Source organism: Haemorhous mexicanus, chromosome 1, assembly GCF_027477595.1.
Source record: "Haemorhous mexicanus isolate bHaeMex1 chromosome 1, bHaeMex1.pri, whole genome shotgun sequence".
Taxonomy (NCBI): domain Eukaryota; kingdom Metazoa; phylum Chordata; class Aves; order Passeriformes; family Fringillidae; genus Haemorhous; species Haemorhous mexicanus.
The window spans coordinates 105810651-105834609 of NC_082341.1; the positions used below are offsets into that span (position 1 = coordinate 105810651).

The 23959-nt window shown below is 42.5% G+C and overlaps 1 protein-coding gene across 5 annotated transcripts in view; it reads left to right on the forward strand.

Moving 5' to 3' along the window:
• Window position 1: 1 nt before the first annotated feature.
• The window catches only part of MPPE1 (metallophosphoesterase 1), a 30105-nt gene continuing 6147 nt past the window's right edge, over window positions 2-23959 (forward strand). For 2 of the 5 annotated variants that reach the window (XM_059857850.1, XM_059857859.1), the window contains exons 1-8: window positions 10184-10292; window positions 11386-11525; window positions 12122-12202; window positions 14044-14134; window positions 14821-15007; window positions 21967-22342; window positions 22714-22822; window positions 23478-23581. In XM_059857850.1, coding sequence (XP_059713833.1) covers window positions 10260-10292; window positions 11386-11525; window positions 12122-12202; window positions 14044-14134; window positions 14821-15007; window positions 21967-22342; window positions 22714-22822; window positions 23478-23581 — 1121 coding nt within the window. In that variant the 5' untranslated portion in view covers window positions 10184-10259. Of the gene's footprint in view, window positions 103-3537; window positions 4594-10183; window positions 10293-11385; window positions 11526-12121; window positions 12203-14043; window positions 14135-14820; window positions 15008-21966; window positions 22343-22713; window positions 22823-23477; window positions 23582-23959 lie in introns of those variants that run through there. The other 3 variants (XM_059857886.1, XM_059857869.1, XM_059857878.1) reach the window with 3 other exon arrangements.

Genomic DNA, 23959 nt, shown 5'->3' on the forward strand with positions numbered 1-23959 from the left:
ACTGCGCGCCCCGGCCGCGCCCCGCCCAGCGCAGCGGGGCGGAGAGAGGCGGCCGCCGCGGTCAATGGGGAAGGCGGGCTGGCTGCTGGGCGCTGACTTTAGGTGAGCCCCGGGGGCGGAGGAGGGCCGGGAGAGGCGGGGGTACCGCGGAGAGCAGCGCCGGGGCCGCGCCGAGAGGGCAGCGTGCGCAGGGGGGATGAGGAGGGCAGGGTGCGCTGGATGCGGGATGCGGAGGGCAGGATGCGGGATGCCGGATGCGGGATACGGGATGCGGAGGGCAGGCTGCGCCGCCATCGCCGTGCCCCGGCCGCCCCTCCTGACATGGCGCCGGGACCGCCAGGCTGGGCTGGGGCGCTCCTGTTTCCCCCGGAGAAGGAGGAGCAGCCGCGCTCCCAGGCCGAGCAGCCCCTCGGGGCTCCGCTGCCCCCGTGTCCCCAGAGGCATCTCGCGGAACGAGGGCCCGGCTGTCGGCGTTACCGGGGCTTTGGGGGAAAAGCTAGCTGCTGGCATTGGCCATCTCCGGAAGGAATAGGAAAAGTGTGAAAAGCGGCCTCGGGAGTACAGCTTGTTAGTGCTTGGGTGTTCAAGTGTGTGGCAAGAAATACATGGCCCTTTCTGTTTTTCCCTTGTCTTCGGGCGTCACTTTGGATTTGTAAAGGATGAGAAGAAGAGAATTCAGAACCCGCTGTTCCAGAATCCGAATAAGCCAAATTGCCATGCCGGCAGAGCAGGGAGCAGAGCTGAGCGATTCTGGATCCGCCTCTTGGAAGGAGGGCAGCCCAGGATGAGTGCGTGCTTATGCAATAGAGCAGCCAGACTGTCGTGCTTAAAACACCGAGTGAGTGTTGGGAACACACACTTTATCTGTCAGAGTGAGGCTTTTCCAGATGACTTGTTCTGATGCACACTTGGCATTGAATGGGGAAAAAAGAGAGCCCAGGGACTGAGTCCATCAGCGTAGCTTTTTGAAAGAGGCATTAGGTACACAGAGTGTATGGAATTTGTTATTGTCTTTCAGCACCTACTTTGTGGTTGAGAGTTTCATTTTCAGGGCTAGAATAGAGATGGTTTAGTAGCGAACACATTTGCATGAAGAAAATTGCATAACACCACCATTTGCTATCTCTGAGCACAAAATTAATTAATTTCTTAGAGACTAGGCCAAATTAAATTGACGTGGGTATTCTACTTAATGTAACAGACCCTAAATCTAGATCTATTTTCTTTTGTTGTTTATTTTGTAGGACACAGATGACTTTGGGATGCGAGGGACACTCTTGCCTAGGCAGTTCACAAAAATAACAGACACTTTTTAAAATTAAACACTTGGACCTTTTCCTTCGAAATTAAGGGACTGAACTTTGTGGATTTTAGCACAAGAATTCAACTTCATTCTTTAAATTTCTAAGCTGCACCCTAGCAGTGGATGCCACAAAAACCACAAGGCTGCAGTCTACTTAATGAACTATTTTTTTTGTCCCCATTTTGAATCATAAAAAAAAAAGGTAACAAACTCTGAGGTGAATTAACACAGCACATAGTGTAAAAATATGATTGAAGCATGAAATGATGAAATTTTCTTGAATAAATCCTCACCAAATATTTGTCATTTTTTCTTCTGTTTTGACTTGTTTCCTCCAAATGCATATTTATTTTGTTCTTATGTTAGATGAGTTTCCAGAAGTGCAATAATCCTACAAACATGCAGTGTACTTTGGCCTAGTATAGAACAGAATTGATCTGGATCCTTCTTTAATCTGAGTTTCCTCTAGGTTCTGGAAATCTGTGCTTTTTACTGCTGCCATAGCATGAGGCATCTTCAGGACCTTCCCTATAGAGTTTCTGTGCAGGGCCAGATGGGTAAACATATTTCCTGGTGAGATTTGTGGACTGCTGAGATGTAGTATAGACAGCTTTAACTTTGGTGAAAAAGAAAATTTACAGTTAATCATGGTTTTGCATTCTAGGAAGCATCTCAGACCATGATAGAAGTATTTTCTGTGTTTTTCCTTGAACTACAAAGTTTTAGTTATTGAATTTACCAACAGTAAAAGTCTATACCTATTTCTGAAACAGGCCAGATCCTATTCTGATGTAGTGCAGATGGTTTCTTCCCATATGACTTAGGTCTGCCTCAATACCTGGAGATTTGTTGTTATTAGGCTGCCACTGGGGCATTTGGAAGGCTGTTTAAGGCATGTTTTAAAAGCAGGCAGTGTGAATTACAATGCAGTAGGCAGGATACACAAGTAACCCCACTGCAGGTATCTACAGAAAGTTACACACAACATCGCAAAGAAGTACTGTTACAAAGAGGGGGAAGTGCTCTCCTCAATATTTTTCTTAGCAGGAGTATGTCCTCTTTCTAAGTGATGTCTGGAAAATAAGCATTTGAACAGTAGAATTTTATCAGCCTTCTCTTCATTCTGGTGGTAGAATATTAATAATAGGGTCACCAGAGGCTGAACTTGAGAGGCTAAAATACCTGAATGAGACCTTGGTTTTTACAGATTCACTGCAGCTATGTGACTTGTGCAGGTAGATTTAAAACAGAACTTGAAGGCCAGTAAAGAATACTTAGAAAATCAATCAGCAACTGCAGCTAGTATTTTAAGACCTTCCAAAATACTTTGCAAAAAATACAGCTGTCTGTAAGGCCTTTAAATGGTAATGTTTCCCTTTATCATTCTCCTAGTCCATGATTTTTTCAAACCTTTCTTAGCCTAGACCTGCCCAGGCAGTGTGAGCTTCCTCATGTGAGCTGTTGGCTGATTTTGACTATCCATTCCCCTCCGAGATGGTTGAGGCTGCTCTCTGCCTTGCTGGATCAGACTCTTGGCTCATCTTTCATAACTGCCAAGGTCTTTCATAACCTCTGATCTTTCATAACCCCAAACACTAGCCAGTTCCTCTCACATGCCTTTCGTAACCTACACACACGCCACGTGTTTAATCTCATCCACTTGGAATAGGCCCATCCTGATGAACCTGAAATACAAGTGTTTCTTGGGTGTTTTGTCTGCTTCAATCCTCCTGAGCCCCAGGCAGATTTGTGTGGATGTCAGACTTCCTTCCCGGAGACAATGAATGCTCAGTGGAGGGCAAAACCTCTTCTCTCTGACCTCAGAGGAGAAAAGGGAGTCTAGTCACGGATTTCCTTCACTCCCGGGGTGTGAAGCCCTAATTGACTTAGGTGTGACTCAGCTGGGGGTGGCAGTCTCCTTCCCTTCCTGCCCTAAGCCGCTGGCAGCGTCCATCGCGCGGCCACTCTGTGTGCCACACAGGGGTCCCCACCGCCTCTGCTCGGAGCGAAACCCAGCGTCACTCGCGGGGGGGAAGCTGCCGCAGCTGGAATTGGTTTAATTCTGCCTCAGCAGACAGCTTGCCGTTCTCTACTCCGACAGTCATTGCAGGCTGCAGTGATGTAGTTTTGCAGAGAGAGGGTGACCTCGCTGTAGCTACCCGGCCGTCGACACGGAATCCTCAGATGACTTCCAGTGTGGATCTTTGTCACTTCATGGGTTTGATGGATGATCTCCTAACAGGGAATAAAATGGGAGGACAAGCGTATAACAGCTTTAATAAAAACAGAGGGGTGAAAAAAAAAAGAAAAAGGAAGAAATCTTTTGCAATTATTAGCCTGAGTGCAAAAGAGCGTTTCCTCAGTGTGACAGCCAGAGGTTTGCTGCACTGTTATTAAAGTGCACTTCAGTGGGAATCCATGCAGATGGCTTTTTTACCCAGCATAGGATTATACTGGATTAGTCATATAAAATTGTTGTTTACCATCTCTAGTCCTTTTCCCCAGAGCTTTTATCAGGAATATCACAAAGCATGTAGTTTGAGCCTGCTTTTACGTGGTAACCCAGCCGAGCAGCTTTTTGTTTGTGCAAACTGCTACAACGTTGTAGTTTAATGTAATCTTAATGTTGCAATGGGAGATTTTACACCTGATGAAAGAGGTTGTCTGGCCCAGATTTTCCTTTTGCCTTCAAGAAGGGAAGTTAGATAGTAAGGAGATGCTCTTTCTTCTTGCTGGACTCCCCAGAAGAGCTGTGCTGATCCCACTTCTGCTCCATTAGAGACAATCAGGAACTCCTAACACTGGCACTGTTTTTCATAATGCTCGCTAATGAGTTATTTACGGCACAACGCTTGATTAATGCACTGTTCTGAGTAGTGTAGGAGATATTTCTTGTGCTCCCTTTCTATCATGCAGAGCCATACTCTGACCATCTTTCTTCTTTATGTCCAGAAGGCTCAGGGATCACTGCTTAGACACAGTCCACGCTTTCCCTCCTGCCATAAACTAAGAAACTGTCTTAAACATACGGTGCAAGGCTCTCCCTTTAGATCTACCCTAAAGGGAATAGGTTATAACAAGGAAATTTTTTTTCTCTTCAAGGTCCAACAGATAGCTCTACTGGTAAAATGACATCCTTCAGCTTTTTTTCTGGAGTTTTCAGACTGATTGTCATCCTGGGAAATTTTCTCTTCCAGGAGGTGTGGCTGCAAGAACTTTCCTGAGGTGTGAGTGCCTTTGATTCTACAATGAGAGATGTTTTTCTTCTCTGTAGGGGGTTCTGTGACAAGGTAATACAGTCCCAAGCTGTTACTCTTTTCCCTAGACCACATTTGTGGGTATAAAATAAAAAGGTATTTTTCCCTGACTTTGAAGGGAGAAGCAGCAGACTGCCACATGCATGTCAGTAATGTATTTTGATCCACTGAAAACACTGAACATTATCCACTGAAAACAATCTAGTATTATAACTTGATGTTCCTGTCACTGAAGGGAATACAGAACTTCTGTCAGCATGCTGTAACAGGGATGCCTGTAGCCTAATTTGGTTTAATAAATATTGCCTCTGGTTTTGCTGGCTTTAAGATTAAATTGACTTTCTTATATATTATGAGAAAGTATTTTTTTGTTTCCAGTTCTGCAAATGGTCACTTTAATCCAATCATGTCTGGGTACTTTTTCTCTTGATATGCAAGAAATGTTCATGAACTGAACCCTGAACTTTTGCTTTTAGCCAAAGTGGTCATTCTGAGGCTTGGGAAAGCCAGACTGTTTCTCTCTGTTTCAGGGGAGATTCCTGAACACAAATGGGATCATTACTCTGTGACCAAAGATCTAAACAAGGTGGGGAAAGGGCGTTTTTCCCATGTTGGCCATTTTGGTCAAGGATGTTCCATGATTTTTCAACTGGCATTTGGCTGTGAGACTGGCAGCCCCAGTTGTGCCACAGAACACACCAGGCAGAAAAATCACATTTAGTCTTGCCATCTTCCAGCCTGAAAGGGACTCAGGAAGACATCACTGCTGACACAGTGGGCGAATGGAATAAAAGAGATTAATTTGGGGCAGGTGAAATTTGTACATGATTTACAAAGGCATGTAGATTTTCATAGCAAAATTTTCATTCCTGGAAAATCAGATGAGGATGGTAGCTTTCTCTAGGGGTTGAAAGGACACATATTCACCTTTAATCCATGTAGAAAAAGGCTACACTTGGGAGTTACTATAGGGTTGCATCATATTGTAGGGTTGTATAATCCCATGCCTATATATTTTCTGACAAATCAATCAATGATTTTGGAACACATGGAGCTGAAAAAGAGTGAAATGGGTCACATTCTTGCAGTTTGGCAGCAAGTAGGGAACTCAGCACCACCGCAATCAATGACATTTTCATTTATGTAAGCCAGTATGAAATGTGTCTTTGTTCATACCAAACTACATTAAAACAAAAATGCAAGGAAAAAAGATTGTGTTCAATAAATGAGCTGAATAATAGTGTAAGGAAATGTTTCTGCTATCATTGTTTACAGTGGAAAGTATCTTAGTGGCATTTCATATATTCACTTCCACTGAGAAGTTTTTTAAAATAATGTATTGCTAGGATCTTTGGAAAATTAACAGATTTCTAACCAAGTGCACATCAGTCTTTTATCATTAGTATAAACAATGGGGTATTTTGTATACACATAGGCTAATATTAGCTTTTTGATTTTCAAAATCTAATGTCCAGTGCTACACACCAGTCTTGGGCCAATTTTACAAATTGATGGAGTATCTTTAATTTGGAAGAATGGATGCTCATTTTGAAGTGGAGCCTCTCAAAATCAATGGTGGTTTTGAAGATGTTAGATCATAGTGTGCATTACTAAACAAACAAGAACTTCAGCTATAGCTTTTCCCAAAAGTTGCAAGACACAAGTAGGGTTTTTTTGGCATCATTTGGATGGATCAATGCTTGTTTGACAAAATCTGCATCTATCTAACTCCTTACAGGTCTAGCTGCATAAGTTGAGAAACCTGGCTCTTGTCTGCTTCCTCTGTCTGTCATCAATACCCCTGCTAAGTAAGCATGGAAAACTGGGAAAGAAGGGGGCTGCATGGCTCGCTTTCTAGGTCAGAAATCAGGAATTGTTTCCATTTTAGCTTTGTTGGTCTATTTCCCAACTTTTTGGTGTACTACTGATAACAGTTTCTGAGTTTTGAGAACACTTGGGTCTTAAAGACTGTGCACAGCTGCACTGTCAACTCCTGGTTAAGCAGGAGAGCAGCAGTGTGCCCAGAACTGGTTATTGTGTTGCTGGAAGAGCTGGGGAAACTGGGCTTGCAGGTTTCACACATGAGAATCACAGAATGGGTCGGGCTGGAAGGGTTCACAGGGGATCATCTGCTCCAATCTCAATGCTCAACCAGGGTCATCCCAGAGCACATCACATAGGATTGTGATTGGGAACCAGATGGTTCTCAAATATTTCCTGTGAGGGAGACTCCACATCTCTCTGGGATTCCACTGTGCTGTTCTCTCTCCATTGCACTCTGACACTTCAGCTTCTCTTTGTCACTGGAAAAACAATTTCTGAAGTAATTTTAGAAAGTTTTACAAAATATCAGAATCTCTATTATATCAAAGTGTGTTTTCTTCTAAATCAATAACAGAGATTCATTTAAATGGTGGCCTGGAAGGGATTTTTTGTCTACTTGCTCTTGTCATTGTGATGTGCATATTAGGTGTACCTGTATTCAAAGTCATACCTGATCATTCTCTGATGTGTTTATTAAAATGGATATTGAGGAAGAACTATGTGAATTTTTCTCTTTGATATCAAGAAATTTTCCCTCTCATCCAGTTGAAGGGATGAGAGATGTCTACTCTATTAGAGTAATAGAGTGACAAAGAGAAATTTGTGCTCATTCTCCTCTGGAAGACACAGGAAACAATTACTGCTGTCCTTTACAATAACCGAAGTCAGTTAAAATTATTCTGATTTCAGCACCTCCTGATATGCTGTATTTTCTTCTGTATGTAGTTTTTATTCCTGTTTAACAGTCTCCTCACCTGAGACGCTGTTTGTGTTGGATAAACCAGAGTAAAACTGAGTAACTGCATCTCAGGGTATTGCTACTTCATCTGAAAATGGGATTTCCCTTTCCCTACAGCACCATGGCATTGCTGGCTGCTACTATCCCTCCCAAGTTTATTTTTTCCTTGCTGCTAGTTAACTGTAGCTAGCTACATCCAGCTGTCCTTTTACCAAGAAGTGACCTTGTGGTTTCCACAGCATGAACTGTCCATTGTTAGTTCATTCCATGTCAGTTGCTGATTGAAGTAGCAATTTTAACGCCGGGCAATTGGAGTCAAGGTGATTTGTCACAGGCTCCAGCAGTTAGCAGTGTTAGGTGGTTGCTTCTATGGAACCAATGAAGAAGTCTTCACAGGCAGGATTCCTGGCAGCAGGTAACACCACAGGAAGTCCTTCCCTCACATGGACTCTCAGGTTACTGACAGCCTCAGAGCTAGGATCTTGCGAACATTCAGCTCAGCATTGCAAAACCTGAGCTGAATATAGACAAGGCTTCCATCCTTCACTGTGACCCCTGTGTGAAGTTCAAGAAGTTGACTGGATGGGTGACTGGGTTGAGAGTGGAGGAGGAGAGATGCCAGGTTGTGCCCTGGAGCCAGAGGTGTGTGACACTTCCCTTAATCTGATTACAGTTCCAGTTCCTGCTTGCAGCCCAGCCTGACCTGTCTCCTGCCATGTTTTCAGTGAACTGTTGACTCACAAGCAGGCAGTGATGAGCTCCTGTCACGTCCACACCCTCTTCCCAGGCACAGCAGGCTGAGAAAGCTGGGGATCTTCAGGCCTCACAGCAAGCTGCCAGTATCCAGGGGGCCTACAGAGAAGCTAGAGCGGGACTCTGTCAGGAACAGTATTGATAGGACAAGGAGTAATGAGTACAGATGGAAAAGGGAAGTTTAGGCTGGATATTAGGAAGAAGTTCTTTACTGAGGGTGAGGCACTGGAACAGGTTATCCAGGGAGGTTTGTGGGTACCCCAGCCCTGGCCAGTGTTCAAGGCCAGGTTGGATAGCAACCTGGTCTGGTGGGAGGTATCCCGGCACAGGGCAGCAGGTTTGGGACTAGAGGATCTTCAAAGGTCCCTTTCAACCCTTAGCATTCTATAATTTTGTGATTGGTTCTATGCAAAATTTGCCAAGCACTGCAATCAGGTGGGCTACGTGGTCATGATGGAGGGGCAGGTGGCATCTGGCAACATCAAACAGAAAAAAAAAAAAGAAAAAAGAAAGAAGAAGGAAAAAAAGGGAGTGTGATGTGCTTTAAAAAATGAGAGAGGCAAGATTTTGTACAAAGACAGGAGATGCAGGGAACAAGAGAAGAACCGGATTTGAGACCTAGCAAATGAGAGAGGAACAGGAAAAGTTTTAAACTGCCACTGACAAAGGCTTGGAAGACCAGCAGGCAATAGTCACTGCTTTGGGTCAGTCTTGCTGTGACAGCTGCTCTTCCTGTGGCTGGTGAGTGCATGCTGTTGGTATGGTGTCTGTAAGGTCCAGTCCTGAGGGTGGAATGCTTTTGTCCTGCCTGTGTGCCCTGCAGCCTGGTCTGCCAAAAAAACCCCAAAAAACCCCCAGAAAAATAAAAAACCTGAATCACAAAATCACAGACTGGGTTAGGTTGGAAGGGACCACCGTGGGTCATTTGGTCCAACCTCCCTGCTCAAGCAGGGCCATTCAGATCACATGGACAGGATTGTGTCCAGATGGTTCTCAAATATCTCCTGTGAGGGAGACTCCACATCTCTCTGGGTGACCTGTTCTAGTCTTTGGTCACCCCACAGTAAAGAAGTTCTTCCTCATACCCTAGTGGAACTTCCTGCAGGTCTGTTTGTGCCCACTGCCTCTTGTCCTATTGCTTGGCACCACCGAGGAGAGCCTGGCTCCATCCTCTTGGCCACCCTCCCATTAGATATTTATACACAGAAGGCAAAGCCCAGCAAGAAGCCGCAACAGCAAGCACCCCAGCACCATGGACACAGCCCCTGCTCCCCAGGGGGGGCAGCAGCATTACCAGGCACGCTGCTATCTCCTGCCAGGGGGATGTCACCGGGACAGCCTCTCTACCTGTTGTGATGGGGCGAGATGCACAACCTGCTTTTGCAGAGATCCCTCACTTGGCGTGTGTTGGTGTATCCGTGCCATCTGCGGCCGGCTGAGTTCTCAATATCCCCCGGTCGGCGCCTGTCCGTCACAGAAAGAGAATCTGCTGAGATGGAAGGGACCCAGCAGGATCATCGAGCCCAGCTCCTGGCCCTGCGCAGGCCACCCTGAGAATGACACGCACCAACTGAACCTGCGAATAACACTAATGACAGCTGGAAAGGCACTGGGGTGTTTGCCCCGCGGCCGCAGCCGGTGCCGGAGCAAGCCCGGCCGCCCCGGGCTAGGCAGAAGCTCCGCTCGGCTCTGACGTCCCGGCTCGCGGCCTATCCCGGGCCCGTCCCGGCCTATCCTGGGGCTCATCCCGCCCATCCCGACCTATCCCGGGGCCCGTCCCGGCCTATCCTGGGGCTCATCCCGCCCATCCCGACTTATCCCGGGGCCCGTCCCGGCCTATCCTGGGACTCATCCCGCCCATCCCGGCCTGCTCCGGCGACCTATCCCGGCCTGTCCCGGGGCTCATCCCGCCCATCCCGGCCTATCTCGGCTACTTCCCCGCCTATCCTGGGGCTCATCCCGCCCATCCCGCCCTATCCCGGCCTATCCTGGGACTCATCCCGCCCATCCCGCCCTATCCCGGCCTATCCTGAGGCTCACCCCGCCCATCCCGCCCTATCCCGCCCTATCTTGGGGCTCATCCCGCCCACCCCGGCCTGTCCCGGCGGCCTATCCCGGCCTGTCCCGGCCTATCCCGGGGCCCGTCCCGGCCCCGGCGCTCGCCATGGCCCTGCCCGTCGTACACAGGTGCCTCCAAGTGAGTGCAGCCCCTGCTCCCGGGAGCCCCGGCCCGGGAGGGCGCGGGAGGCTCGGCCGGGCCGGGTTTGCCCTTGGCGCCGAGCTCAGGCTGAGAGCTGAGAGCGCAGCGCGGGGCTCGGTGCTGGCCCAGGGCGTCGTGTCTACTCAGTACCCTGTAGGATAAGGCATTACACTTGTATATGTTTCTGTATATATAAATAATAGTTTTATACATGTACTTTCATACGCACATGCGCACACATAAATGCATACCCTGTAATTATGTATGTTATATATATAACTATAAATACAGTTATATGTATTACATATGTATAATATAATGCCTTATATATAGCTTTATATACGATATATACAATAAATATATATATTATAGACAATAATGTATATATGTACATATAGATGCTATATATATGCATACACTATAGTTATATATATAACTATAAATACATAGTTATATGTATTATGTATCTATACTATATTGCCTTATATATAGCTTTATATGTTATATATACACTATATACACACACATATTTTTTATATACGCATTAATATATATATCTAATTACATGTACAAAATGCATATAGCTACATATTGCCTCATATATATATATAATATCATGTATATATTATATATGTATGAGACTATATACTGCTGGGCAAGGTCCAGCAGACATGGATGCAAGAAGTTCAGCCAGCATGGCTGTCTTTTTGTCTCTGATGAGGTTAAATCAAAAATAAACACCAGCTTAGTTGCAGAGCTGGTGTTGTTAGTTTAGGAGTATAACTTGAGTGCTTTGTCCCTCTGTGATCAATTTTACATGCAAAACCAGTTCCCTATGCTCCTGAATGAGTTATGAAGTTATGCTAGACACCTTTAATAGATACCTGTTAAAGGAGCTTTGTTGTAGTCAAATGTTCATAAAATTTGAAGCCAATTGTTTTTCATTCCATTATCCTTTTAGAGGCTTCTATGGTTTAGGAAAAATGTAATAAAGTTTTTGGGAGAGGGTTTTAATTTGTTATCAGCTTAATTAACTTTTGATTTGAAAGTGTTCCTTGATTTTTCGTTTTTCAATTCTCTTCCTTTTCAGCTCACTGATGAAAATGAGCAGTTAGTCAAGAAGGTGAAAAAACTACACTTAAAAAATAAGGAGCTAGAAAGGAATCTGGGTCAGATCCAAGAACAACTGCATCTGCAGCAGTTAATGCATGTCTGTGGCACAAGCCGAGAGTAAGAATTGTCAAACATTTCTATTTTGCATCAAAAGAAGTGCAGCGTTTCAGGACTTTTGTTTGCATGTCCTTAAGATGAGCTAGGAATTTTCTGCTCTGTGTATTTTGAGGAGCCATCTGTGAACAGGATGGTGGGGTGGAAAATGCTGGGGTCTGTAGAGGAACAAAGAACATCTAGGGCATCTTGGACAAAATTTATTGTAGTGAAAGAAACAGTTTTAATATAAAAAAGTAATACTCCTGCTTAGCCAGTACACTCTCTCTGTCAAATTACAAAGGCTTTTACACTTTTCCCCATCAAAAAGTAGTAAGATAAAGATAAATTGAGTAGCATCCATGCTGTTTAAAAGATTTAGAACCTAAGGACCTGGAAAACTGTAGTGCTAGTGGTTTGGAGAGCGTCCTGCCAGAATTTACACACCAGTTCACAAAAATCTTCCAAGGTTTAAGTTTTGGTGTGTTTGTGATCTGCCTGGAAACCTCTACCATAAAATCAAACTGGAAAGTAACTTGGCCTTTTTCAGTTGATTTGTTTAATTAAATTAAATTGGTGAAATATGATTTTATGAAGCTGTTGTATTTGTTTCAATTAAGTGTTCAGGTTCAAACAGAAACCCATTTATGGCATAAGGGTGGAGACAGCAAGGATCTGTTTCTAGAGAGTGACAGTGTCAGGTGAGTTCCTGGAAGCTGCTTCTTCACAGAATTATTCCTCTCTGTAGTGTAGAAAATGTTCATGGTTAAATCAGTTGATTTTTTTTTAAAGTTGTTATGCAAGTGGCTTTCAGCCTTTGAAACAAGAGGAAATCATTCACATTTTAAAAATAATTACAAAATCTTGGGTTAAACTTGAAAAGAGCACCAAGCAAAGAACAAAATGGATTTCTTTCTCAGGTAGCTCATTGAGAAGAATTCAATGAGCTAGGAACCTCCTTCATGTGTCTCTGTGCACTCATATGATCTTTTTTGTTGATTTTTTAATTTAGAATTTTGTGGTTTCATTTTTATTTTGTGGAACCTTTCTCAGCTCATTTTATATTGCTCACTGTTTCGTGCTGGTTTTGAAATAAGCTAGAGAAGCAATTCTACTTTTCAGTCTAATAATTTTAGAGTTGAGCCACTACTTACTGTAGTTTGCCAATAAGTGATAGAATTAAACTCTTGCAACTGCTTTTCTGATGCAAAAGCTACAATTTTGTCTTTAAGAAAAAATATACTGGAGCATTTTAACAACTAGGCAAGCTATGTAAAATATTGCTCCATCCCTCTATGACTTGATTGTTAAATTGTAAAATTCTAGGCTGCTCACCCCTTCAAAGGCTGCTTTTTGTCCACTCACATACATGTGGATCTTACACAGATCTCTGTTGCTCTTAGGCCAAGTGCCCTGATTTTAGTGTTTTTAGGTGGCTGTAGAAGACCCTTTTTTTTTTTTTTTTTAAATATCTTTGCAGTGTGCCAGGCTCTCTTTGCAGGCTGTGTAGTTACATAGGGAGGCTGGGTGACTGGCTCTGGGCTCAAATTGAGTTCCTAGTTATGTGCTCATGTAGAAGAGGTCCAAGTTAGTCTTTGAATTGAGTGCTGTACCTGCCTTGTGTTACGTTGCACGTAGATAACCCGACCTAGCTTTTTTTTCTAGCATTTTTTTGTGTGTTCTTTCACAAAGCTGTGCTGTGCTACAGTATTGCTCATCCTGCTTGTGGTGTGCAGTCATGACTTACTATGAATGGCAGCTCTTACTGTACTTCCTAAAAAAATAGGAAAAATGTCTGCTCATGTCCATCAGCTAAATTGTGGGCCTCGTGTATGTTGGCTGAATGCTATGAAATATGGTAGGAAATTAGTACAGCAGAACACGATGCAAAATAATATCAGAGGGAAAGCTAACAACCCTAATCTGTTTATTTGACATTTATTTTACCCACTCACTTTCACAGAGATTTCATTCACTCGTATCCTCGCACCCACACGCTTGGAAGCAATGAGATGTTTTGTGCAACACAGAGAGCTGGGAACTGCCTCATGTGTCCTCATCATGGGTTCTTGATTGGTGCTGGAAAAGCTTTTTAAAATCCTTTAGGAGTGTCCTTTTGCTATTCCTGTTGTGCTAATGGGGAGAGGAATGCTGTGTATGACATGCTGCACAGTCACTGCCAGCCTCCTGTTGCTGCTGTCTTCCCTCAAAGAGTGATTTGCACTGAGGTTTAATCGGAGTGTGGCCATGTGTGCTGGACAAAAACAGCGGGATCCTCAGTCTGGCTGAGTTAAAAGGATTCTTTGCCATCCATACAGACCATTCTTTTAACTTGCTTTGCTGTTATTTTCTGGTGCTTTCTCTTTCTGTGTTCACAGTCACATTTCATTCACTGCCATCTTGAATATTTCTATTATGAGTCTCTGCAGCACAGCTACAGGCCAAGTGATCTCTGTGGGGCATCTCTAATACTTTTACCATAAATGATGCCACATTTTGTTGTCTTTCATGTTTTACAGCAATTTATGCATTTCTGTTTTAGACTACTTCAGATGTATAATGAGCTACAGAAGCGTTATGTTAAAGAAACCAAAACAAACAAGGAGCAAAGCGAAGCAATTAAAAGTCTCACTGTAAGTAGAATTTGTTGGAGCTGGTATCAAACAGCCAAACATAAGCTTTTAAGGAGACTGAAAAGTAATTCTTACATTTGTGAAATGGAACCACGCTTTTCTTTTTATACTTAGTTTCCCATGACAGGGATACTAGAGGGTAGCCTGTAGTTCCCTTTAAAAGTGAACTCTGTCACTGGTGTGTCTGTAACAGAAAGATGTCTTCCCTTCCCTTGGATTTTTCTTTATTCATCCACCTACCCCTCCTTCCAATTGTATATGCACCTTGTGACCTCTTTTGCACCAGCCCTGGTGTTTTTTCTGCATGTGTCATGAGCTGATTTTTCTCAGAAGTTCAGCAGAAGGCAAACCAAATGAAGACAAAGAGTGTTCTTTTGGATAGCAAGGTCTGTGGCCCTGCTGTGCAAAGAGTCTGGCATCGTAACTGGAGTGAAGGTAGGGTTGTATTGTCAGGAGCAGTTCCAGAAGCTTCAAGAGGATATTGCCTCTTCAGGCATGGATTGAGCATTGCAGCTCACCAGTCTAATTTCTTCATCTCTGCTTGGTTTTTTTTCCTTTCAGAACCTTTGGGTGAATGTAGTTTTTAAAACAGCTTGAAAGCTCTTGGTTTGCATTTGGTTATGTTTCCAGTTTTATTCAGTTGAACTGCATTTTTTCTATGCATTTAAAAAAGATTTTCTCAACAGATTAAAATTAATGAGCTAGAGCATAATCTTCAAGAGCAGAGGCAAAGAATTGAGCAACTGGAATGTAAAAAGGTTTCTTGGAAAATTAGTGCTGTTTCTGGAAAACGAAGTCAAACCCCAGAGGGAGGAGTAGCTTCTCACAAGGACGTTTCTGCAGAGAAAGAAGCCTGTTGCAGTAGATATTTAGGTAATGGTACAGTTAATTCTGATGATTTTCCTTCCAGTATGCCCTGCAGAGAGAATGCATTTTATTTCTGATCCAGAGGCTGCTTCAGGCTATTTCTTTTCCTTCAACCAGCAGTATCTCAAATGTTTTTTTCATTTTTGAAAACAGGTTGTGTAAAAATGGCATTTTGTAATCTAGGATTCCTCCTTGCATTTGTTTGTGATAAAATGTTTGCTGTTTTGTCTTTTTCTGAAACTGATCCGTTGTTGTAATCAGAGGTGGGAGTGCGTGGCTGTATTTAGTGCTGGTATTTATTCTAGTAAGATGTATCTATGCAGATCTCTTAGTAATAATGTTTGCTGCACCAGCCTTTGGTTTTCAGACACTGAGTCACAGAATAACCTGTTTTTAGCCTTTAGACATTGGACAAGCCTGGACAGTGCTGGTTTCAGTACATTCTTCCTCTCATAAGTAAATCCAGAATTTAAGGTGTGATCCTCTTCCACTTCAAAGCATAGAAAAGAGATAGATAAGATCATATAATGTAGTCATAATTTTCAGGGAATGTGTATAGCAGCAAGGGCTGATGTGACCCTTTCATGAGCCAGAAAAAGATAATCAAAGCATGTGATGTGTGTTTTGTGGATTTGTAAAATTATTTGTAAAATAATCCCCCATCTAAGAATCTGGCAGATCCAGATTATCCAACTGGGAGATCCTGATATCTTTCATTGTACCTGGGGATGTGCTGGGCCAGTTCTTAAGAATAAATCACTGTATGAAAAAGGTACTTAAGAAGCTGAACTATAATTTTCTAATATCACAAAAGGTAGGCAGCTCTTTAGCTGTAATATGATTCATATGAGGGGGAGGTTGACTGTAATGGTTGAACTCTACATTTTTTCATTTGAATATAGAGCTATTGTTGAAGGAGATTAAAAAGCTGAAGAAAGAAAATGGAAAGTTGTCTGCAGAAAAGAGAGCACTAAAAAATGAATTAGCTGGATTAGACAAGGTAATTTGTTTTAAGACAAGCTTAACAGTAGGTGATTTTTTAAAAACTTAACTTTTCTGCCTGAGCTGAAACTTCTTTAGGCTGAACATATGTTGTTATCAAGTAGACTAGATAAAGAAACCAGTGTGTAGCATTCTGAGAGAGATGGAAATGAGTGACTCCTTGAAACATTTGTGTCCTGAAGGGCTACTCAGCTAAGGAAGACTATTTTCTCTTGAACTTAAGCATGTCAAAGTTATGCCTCTGACAGAACTCCAAGTTTAGGGAGGGCAGAGGCTTTGAATTTTTTGTTAGATCTAGGTGTAAAAATTGAAAATGTGAACATTTGGTAATTCTTTAAGTTACGTAACAAGATGCTGAGCTCTTACCTAACTATAGAAGACTCAGTGTAATGTAGTGACATAAGCTTTTATTTTCAGCAGCAAATTGTTTAAGCTGATTTTTGCTTGTTCCTCAAGTCTTTTTGTTTTGTTGTTGTGGATTTTTTTTTAAGAATCTCTTTTCTTACCTTGCAGTCCTTTCTCCCAAACTAAATAACATTATGGTATTAATTGCAGGGGTAACAGTAAAAGAGGGTGATAGTTCATTGGAGGTATAACTTGCAGAACATTAAGCCAGGGTGAGTTCTAGATCCCTGTGTTTGGGAATCAGGGACAAATGTGTGGCTGAGAGCTTCATCTTGCAAGAGAGATACATAAACTTGAGGTTGTGGCTTTTTAGCAGTGCTCCCTTTTTAAGGTACTTTTAAGTTGCTGTATGTTATATGTATGTAGCTGTTCACTTAAAAATGCTGGAAGAATAGGGAGGAGAATGTCAAATATAGATGGTTATAGGAAGGCACATTGTTATTTTGGTAGCTAGAACATTCAAGGATTGGTGAAACAAAGTGTTGGATGATTATACTCTTCTGTCCATATGGTTCCAAACAATTTCTGACTTACAAAGAATCAGATTGTGACATTATTCCCTTGTCATATTGGACTGTCATTTTGTAGCTGTCTGGTAAATCCATATTTTATCCTTTTTAAAACTGATTTTTCCTATTACTAGTCTGTATTCCAGCCTCTAACATAACTTGAACTCTGCTTGTGTGTTCAGGGCAGAAATTATTAAATTACTATCTAATGTTGTAGTTGAGTGCTGTATCTCACCATAGCTGTGTTTGCATAACTCAGCCATACACTGGGAAAAATACAGAAAGTGTCTTGGAATAACTGAACTGCTGACTAGCTCTTACTGAGAATGTCTTTGAAAAAAAAGTTGAAGGTGAATATTTCTGGGTTTTTTTTTAGGATTTTTTTGAAGAGGTAGAAGATCTAAAACAAGCAGTACAGGAATCTGTGAAACTGAACAATGAATATGAAAAGTGCTTGAAACAAATCAGTGTAATATATGGACTTCCTTTTACAACACATTTGTAACTACTGAGTAATTTAATGCCAGGTAGTTTCTACATATTTTTTATAATTACTGCAACATTTAAACCTACCATTGCTTAAGTGGTACCATAGTTTGATAATACAGATTCAGTAATGTCATCTCATTATGACAAGTTCTTGGAAATGTTGTATTTTGTGACCTTGATTTTTTTGTTTGTTTGTTTATATATTTTTAAATAAACTGTGATCTGCATAACTTCAACTAAGTTTCAAACCCATCTCTTTCACACTTGCAGAATATATTCTGGTTCTGGGTGTGTATGGGAATAAAATGAAATTGTTTTATTTTTCAGAATTTTTCAATTTATCTTTTTCTGTAAGCTACATAAAATCAAAGTGTCTGTAGATTTGTCAGTCTGCATGAATTTCTGTCCTAAGGATGTGCTAATGCAAACAGAAATTAATTCTATCATTAAATTATTGCAGAGGGGTTTCTTAAAATAAAAATGCTACATCTCTTCTTGGAATTTTTCTTCAATCTCAATAATAAGTGAAAATTTGTGGATGAAGGAAGGATTTAGTGTTCAGAATTGGAAAGTGTATTCAGAGCATTTTGCATCATCAAAAGAAGAATTCCTCAGAAGCTCTTTTTTGATTCAAGAGTTAGGTACTTGAAGAACTGTGGTATTTGAAGAGCTGAAAAGGAAAGTGGGAATGCACAAAGTCACAGTCCAGGAGGCAGAAATGTCGTGTTGCTTCAGGGAGGGCGAGCAGGGAATGAAGAGACAACTCCCAGTTACAAGTGTAGCTTGCAGAACCGTGGGAGATTTGAATCTCAGCTTGTTTGCAATGACATGCCACGAAAGTTTAACATAGTTACATTACAGAACTATGTTTTTCTAAAAGGTGTAGATCTCTTCCTTTGTGACGTGGTGGTAGAGTTGAGTGAAAACTGCTTAGGATAGAAAGACTTAGCTTGCTAACAAACTAATACAGCTTCTTTAGCTTCATAAAAATACGTGGACACATCTGAGGGGTGGGACTAGGAGTAGGATTAAGATTCTCATGTCCCACTTGGTTTGTTAGGACAGTTTTATGAAGTTGTAATTTAATAAAGAAATTTGCCTCAAAGCATTTGCAGTGTTCAGAGTTGTATATTCACCAAGTGATAGGGTAAAGCTCCAGGACTCCTTGTGCCTGCTCTGGCCATAGACCACTGTGTTCCCTTGTTTCCTTCTTGGCTCATTGTAAATTTAAGCCGGATAATGTTCTGAGCAAGAGATGGGAAAGGGAAACAAAAGAGGAGCAATGCAAATCTGCGTTGCCAGTAAACCTTATGGAAGAAAATAAGGAGGATAGCATGTATAACAGAAAATTATCAGTGCAAAATGTTTGTAACATTCGCTAATGAATAAAATAAGCGTGAATGCTGGAGAAGGAAGCAGTGCCAGTTACTGGAGTCTTTTCCCCCCACAGTGTTGTGGTGTAAAGTTGCACTTACAGCGTATTTAAACTTTGGTCCCGTTGTTAAATGATTCAGCAGTTGTCGTCGTCCACAGGCTGTGTTTTTAAAGGTCGTGCAGAACAAGAAACAGTGAGGAATCCTCCACTCTTTTCTCATAACTGAGGTGTCCCGGCTCTGCTGGGGAAATCTGCTCTGAAGAGAGCGATGAGCCGTGCGCGGGGGAGCAGCAGCTCCGCCCCGCAGCGGCTGTGCAGCCCCGGCGGAGCTCAGCTGGGATGGGACAGGGCATGGGATATGGGGATGGGAGCAGCCGTGGGCTGGCAGGTGGCTGAGCGAGGGGGCAGGGATTTCTCTCAGCCAGTAGTGGGAGCTGTCTTTCGGCTCGATCTGCATCGCCGACTTTCTATGAGGTTGCGTTGTTTTTTTCTTTTTTTTTTTCTTCTTTTTTTTATTTCCCTTTCCGGTTTTCCTTTCACTATCAGGAAGGCTGGCGGTGCAGGGTGCAGATGGGGCACCTCTGGCAGGCTCCACATCTGCGGCACAACTCCCCCCCGGTGACAATTAGCGGCAGAAACGCCGCAGGAGGAATGTGTGTGGAAGTGACCGGCTCTAGGGCGCTGATTGTGTCTGTTGCTGCCTGTGACTTTTGAAAATGGCAGCTTGCCTTGAAGATATTTTTATATTCTACTGATTGCAGGTTTGGTTTGTTGGTGTGAGCATCTTTTTTTTTTTTTTTTTTTTTTTTTTTTTTTAACTTGAAGGTATCAGTTTGCTCTTGAAGCTGTGATATTTATTTATTTATTTATTTATTTATTTATTTTCTGGATTTATTTTGTGGCTCATGTAAGTTAAATAACCTAATGGCATTTTCTGTTCCAATTAATGCTGTTTTTGTTGGAAGAGGAGACTGTCTCAGGCTACCAAAGTCTACTTCCAAATAAGCTCTACTTCCTACTTTGCAGGATAGAACCATATAAATTTGTGGATAATAACATTCTTTGGATAAGATTTTGCCTGTCTTTTTGTCCTTGTTGCTGTGCCAGTTAGCAGATAGCTCTGCTTTGATCTTTCCTCCTTGTGAGACGTACAAGCAAGGTGTTGTTATTTTGTTTGCTAGTTAAAGTGCAGGCAAGATGAGTATTAAACAGGTTAATCAGTCTATATGTGTAGTACCACATATTGTGGAATTGTGACATTTGGCCAGTGGCTTTTTCCTGCTAAACCAAGTTTAAGTAGAACTGAATTCCATGCAATTAAGTATTAGTCATGCTACTGTTTGATAATGCATACTAGAAATATTTCATGGTGCAGGCTGGTGGTTCTTTGTCTCATATAAGTACTTTGTAGTGCTGATATGGGAAGCTTGAAAATAAGTGGCTATTATCAAATAGGAGTTTTGGTTGGAAAAATAATATAATAATCATGTGTCAGTATTCACTTTCCATGAAACATAAATCAAATGAGCTAGTTCATAGGACAGTGAAGAAATTCAACTTTGTTCTGTGTTCTGCATATAACTGAGGCCAAGATTTTAGAAACAATGCACTAATTTTGTGTGGATTTGTAATTTTCCTGATATTTGGAGTATAAATTTTCAAAGGTACCAGATATTCACAGCTGTAGTCTGATTTAGATAATTCAGACTTGGTCTCCTAATCACTAAATACTGTGTTGAGTAATTGCTCACATCCTGGATATTAGTCCTAAATTAGGATTTTTTTCTATTGTAGAAAGCAAAATTGCAATCCCATTGTTGGGTGGGGGACCACATTTTGTGGATTTCTCTGGAAGTTCTTCCTGAGCCTGTGAAGCAGCATCTCTATAGGCCCCCTGGAGTCCCTTTACTTTGACCATGCTACAGAGTTTACCTTTAAAGAGCGAGGCTTTCAGACCTGCAGTGCTCTTCAGACTGAGACCCTGAGAGGCTGGACCTGGAAACTGAGGGATTTCATTGGAGAGTAAGAGCTGGTGCCTCTGTACTCTCAGCTTGGCTACTTTCTTGTGGGCACTTACCCTGAAAAAGCGTTCCTGCCAAGGGCTTTGGAAGAAAGAGAAAAAAATACTCGAGTTTCAAAAGGAGAAAATTCCCTGTTTAGGTTACAAGGTATCCAAGGCAGCAGAAAACAGTAAATCTCACCAGTCTGGCTCATTAACTGTTTCTCTATAGCTGCAGTGCAGTTTTGTTTTTCTGAGGGTTAGATGTTTCTTGTTTTCCTCTTGTCAGAAATGAAGCAGCATTAGTTAATTACCTGTCTGTATGTGCCTGTGTTCCTGGAAACATCCCACGAACTTGTTCTGGGATAGTGAATTGCCCTTGGGGATGACAAGGAACCATATTAAAGGTGGTAATGCTGTTGATTTGGTGTAGCCATGTTCTGCACTTGTGCCAGATGTCCTCTGGGGATTGTTTAGCCCAGAGAAAAGAAGCCTTAGGGGAGACTTTATTTATTTGTCTACAACTACTTGAAATTAGGCTGTAGCCAGGGGCGTGTTGGTCTCTTCTCCCAAATAAGTGATGGGACAAGAGGAAGTGGCCACAAGTTTGCTAGTGGAGATTTAGATTGGATGCTAGGAAAAATTTATTCACTGAAGGGTTGTCCTGTGTTGGAACAGGCTGCTCAGGACAGTGGAGGAGTCACAATCCCTGCAGGTATTTAAAAGATGCATGGATGTGGCAGCTAGGGACATGGTTTAGTGGTGGACTTGGCAATGCTGGGTTAAGGCTTGGATTCAGTCTTGGGGTTCTTTTCCAACCTCAGTGATTCTATATGGATCCTAACGGATTTTTTTATTTTGTTGCAGCTGCTGTTCAACCTAAGGTCTGTCTTTACCTACATTTGACCCCTACTCATAGTGTTTTCACTGTGAAGTCCTTAAAAAAGCATAATGCACCAAGATCCTGGCTGGCTGTAATCTGCTTTCCTTGGTGCTGGTGGGAGCGAGTGCAGTTGTGTGCTCAGCTGGCCGTCTGTGTGCCTGGAGGAGAACTTTGTGCTTTAGGTCAATTACATATTCCCAAGCCTTTCAGGGTGATGAGAAGCTAACACTGTAGGCCTTGCATGGTAGCTTTCCATAGGGAATGCAGACTCAATGAATATTTTATTTTGTATTTTCTCCACAGGGATTTTGTGCTGCCAAAAAGCCCAGTGTGATCCTTTAAGCAGTCCAAGCTGTTTTCATCTGAGAGGAGAACTTGAGCCATTGTTTTATGCTGGTACTGCAATGCTGAGTTCTAGCTCAACTGCTGTGAAGAATCTCCCTCTGAAGAGGAGGCTCTGTTTTCTGCTGAAACTTGTGTGCTTTGTCAGCTCAGTGTTAATATTTTGTGAATTTTTAATTTACTATGTGGTAATATTTCAATGCCGATGGCCAGACGTGAAAGGTGGAGCTCACACGGCTGAAAAAGAGACTTCAGCTTCAGTCCTAAAGGCCATAATTTTAGCTGATACACACCTACTTGGTGAAATCAAAGGACATTGGCTGGATAAGCTAAGAAGGTAATTATTATTTTTTTTAAAAATAATCTCTAGCCAGTTTTAGGGTTTTTAGTAGTAGCTAATGGGACAATAATTCACCGTTCTATTAAACAGCAATTCATTAGAACTGTAATGAAAAAATAAACAAGCTGATATTACTTCTTGCATGTCTTGGTCCTGATGGTATCACGGTGGAATTACCCACCAAGTAAGATGCACCTACTATCCTTACACCTGATTTCTAAGTATTTAATTTGGGTTTCGTAATATATTTTCATATTTCATTGTGTAAGAGCCAGTTTCCCATTCCTCTCACCAGGTTGTGTCTCTGTATTCAGAGCTGAGGATCCAGAGGTAAGGCAGTGATCACTGGTTCTGTATTTTCCTTTCAGGGAATGGCAAATGGAGAGATCTTTTCAAACTGCCTTATGGTTACTGCAGCCAGATATTGTTTTTATTCTGGGAGATGTTTTTGATGAAGGAAAATGGAGCTCACCTCAGGTATGACATCATCAGTTGTCTTGTTTCAAAAAATGAGGATTTCTTGAAGGAAATGGAAGCAGATTAGATATGCAAAGCTTTTTTTAATATTGCTACAGTTGTCCTGTTGGTAGAAGTTTCTAGATTTTCAGATAGGAGTTGAAATGTGATTCTCCTTCATTTTTGGAATTATCTTGACAGTTTTGTGCCTCCTATAAAACTTACAAAATGTAAACATCTGAGTTTGTGCTTCTGTGTTATAGGCTTGCGATGGGCTGACCCTGGCTGGATGCCTGGTGCTCAGCAAAGCTGCCCTATCATTTCCCTCCTCGGCTGGAGAGGGGAAAGAAAACACAAACAGACCTGCCTCCTTTACTGACCTTGGTGTCTGCAGGGCTCTTCCTCTTACAAATTCTCACTCCTCTCTCTGGCTGCAGTTGCAGAGTTTCCTTTTTTGCCACCTTCCTAATTCTGTTATCCCAGAGGCACTGTCAGCCTTGGCCAGCAGTGGGTCCATCTTGGGGCTGGCTGGCATCGGCTCTGTAGGACACGGGATGCTCCCACCGAAGCCACCCCTGCAGCCCTTCCAGTACCAAAACCTCACCTTGCAAACCCACTACAAAACCTTTGATGCTGTGCAACAGCACCAATTTCTTCTTCTGTTGTTTTCCTGCAGGCCTGGGCAGATGATGTCAGGAGGTTCCAGAAGATGTTCAAGCATTCAGTTTTTACGGAGCTGGTAGTCATCGCTGGCAATCACGACATCGGCTTTCATTACGAGTGAGTCTGTCAGTGCCAGGAGTACACAGGTGCCAAGAATGAAGTGTCAGCCTGCCCACGGTAGCTGGTGCTGGGTCTGAGGCACCTGTTTTGTGGTTATACAGACAACTTTTTGATCATGATCAAATTAGAAAGGGTCGTAATTTAGAGTAAGGCCTGTGCACAGAACAGGTTTATGCTTCTCTGACCATATGAGGGTTGTTCAGAGCTGATCCTTCTGCACTGACATGGAATCCTTGAAGCTGCTTTTCCTTGTATTGGGCCTCCACCTTAGAAAGGCACCTGAGCATATTTCCACTCCCTTTAGCACACAGTAGAGTGTAAGTGCCCTCACTCTGCTGGTGCTTCCACTGATCGGAGGGGCTGGAGGACACAAGA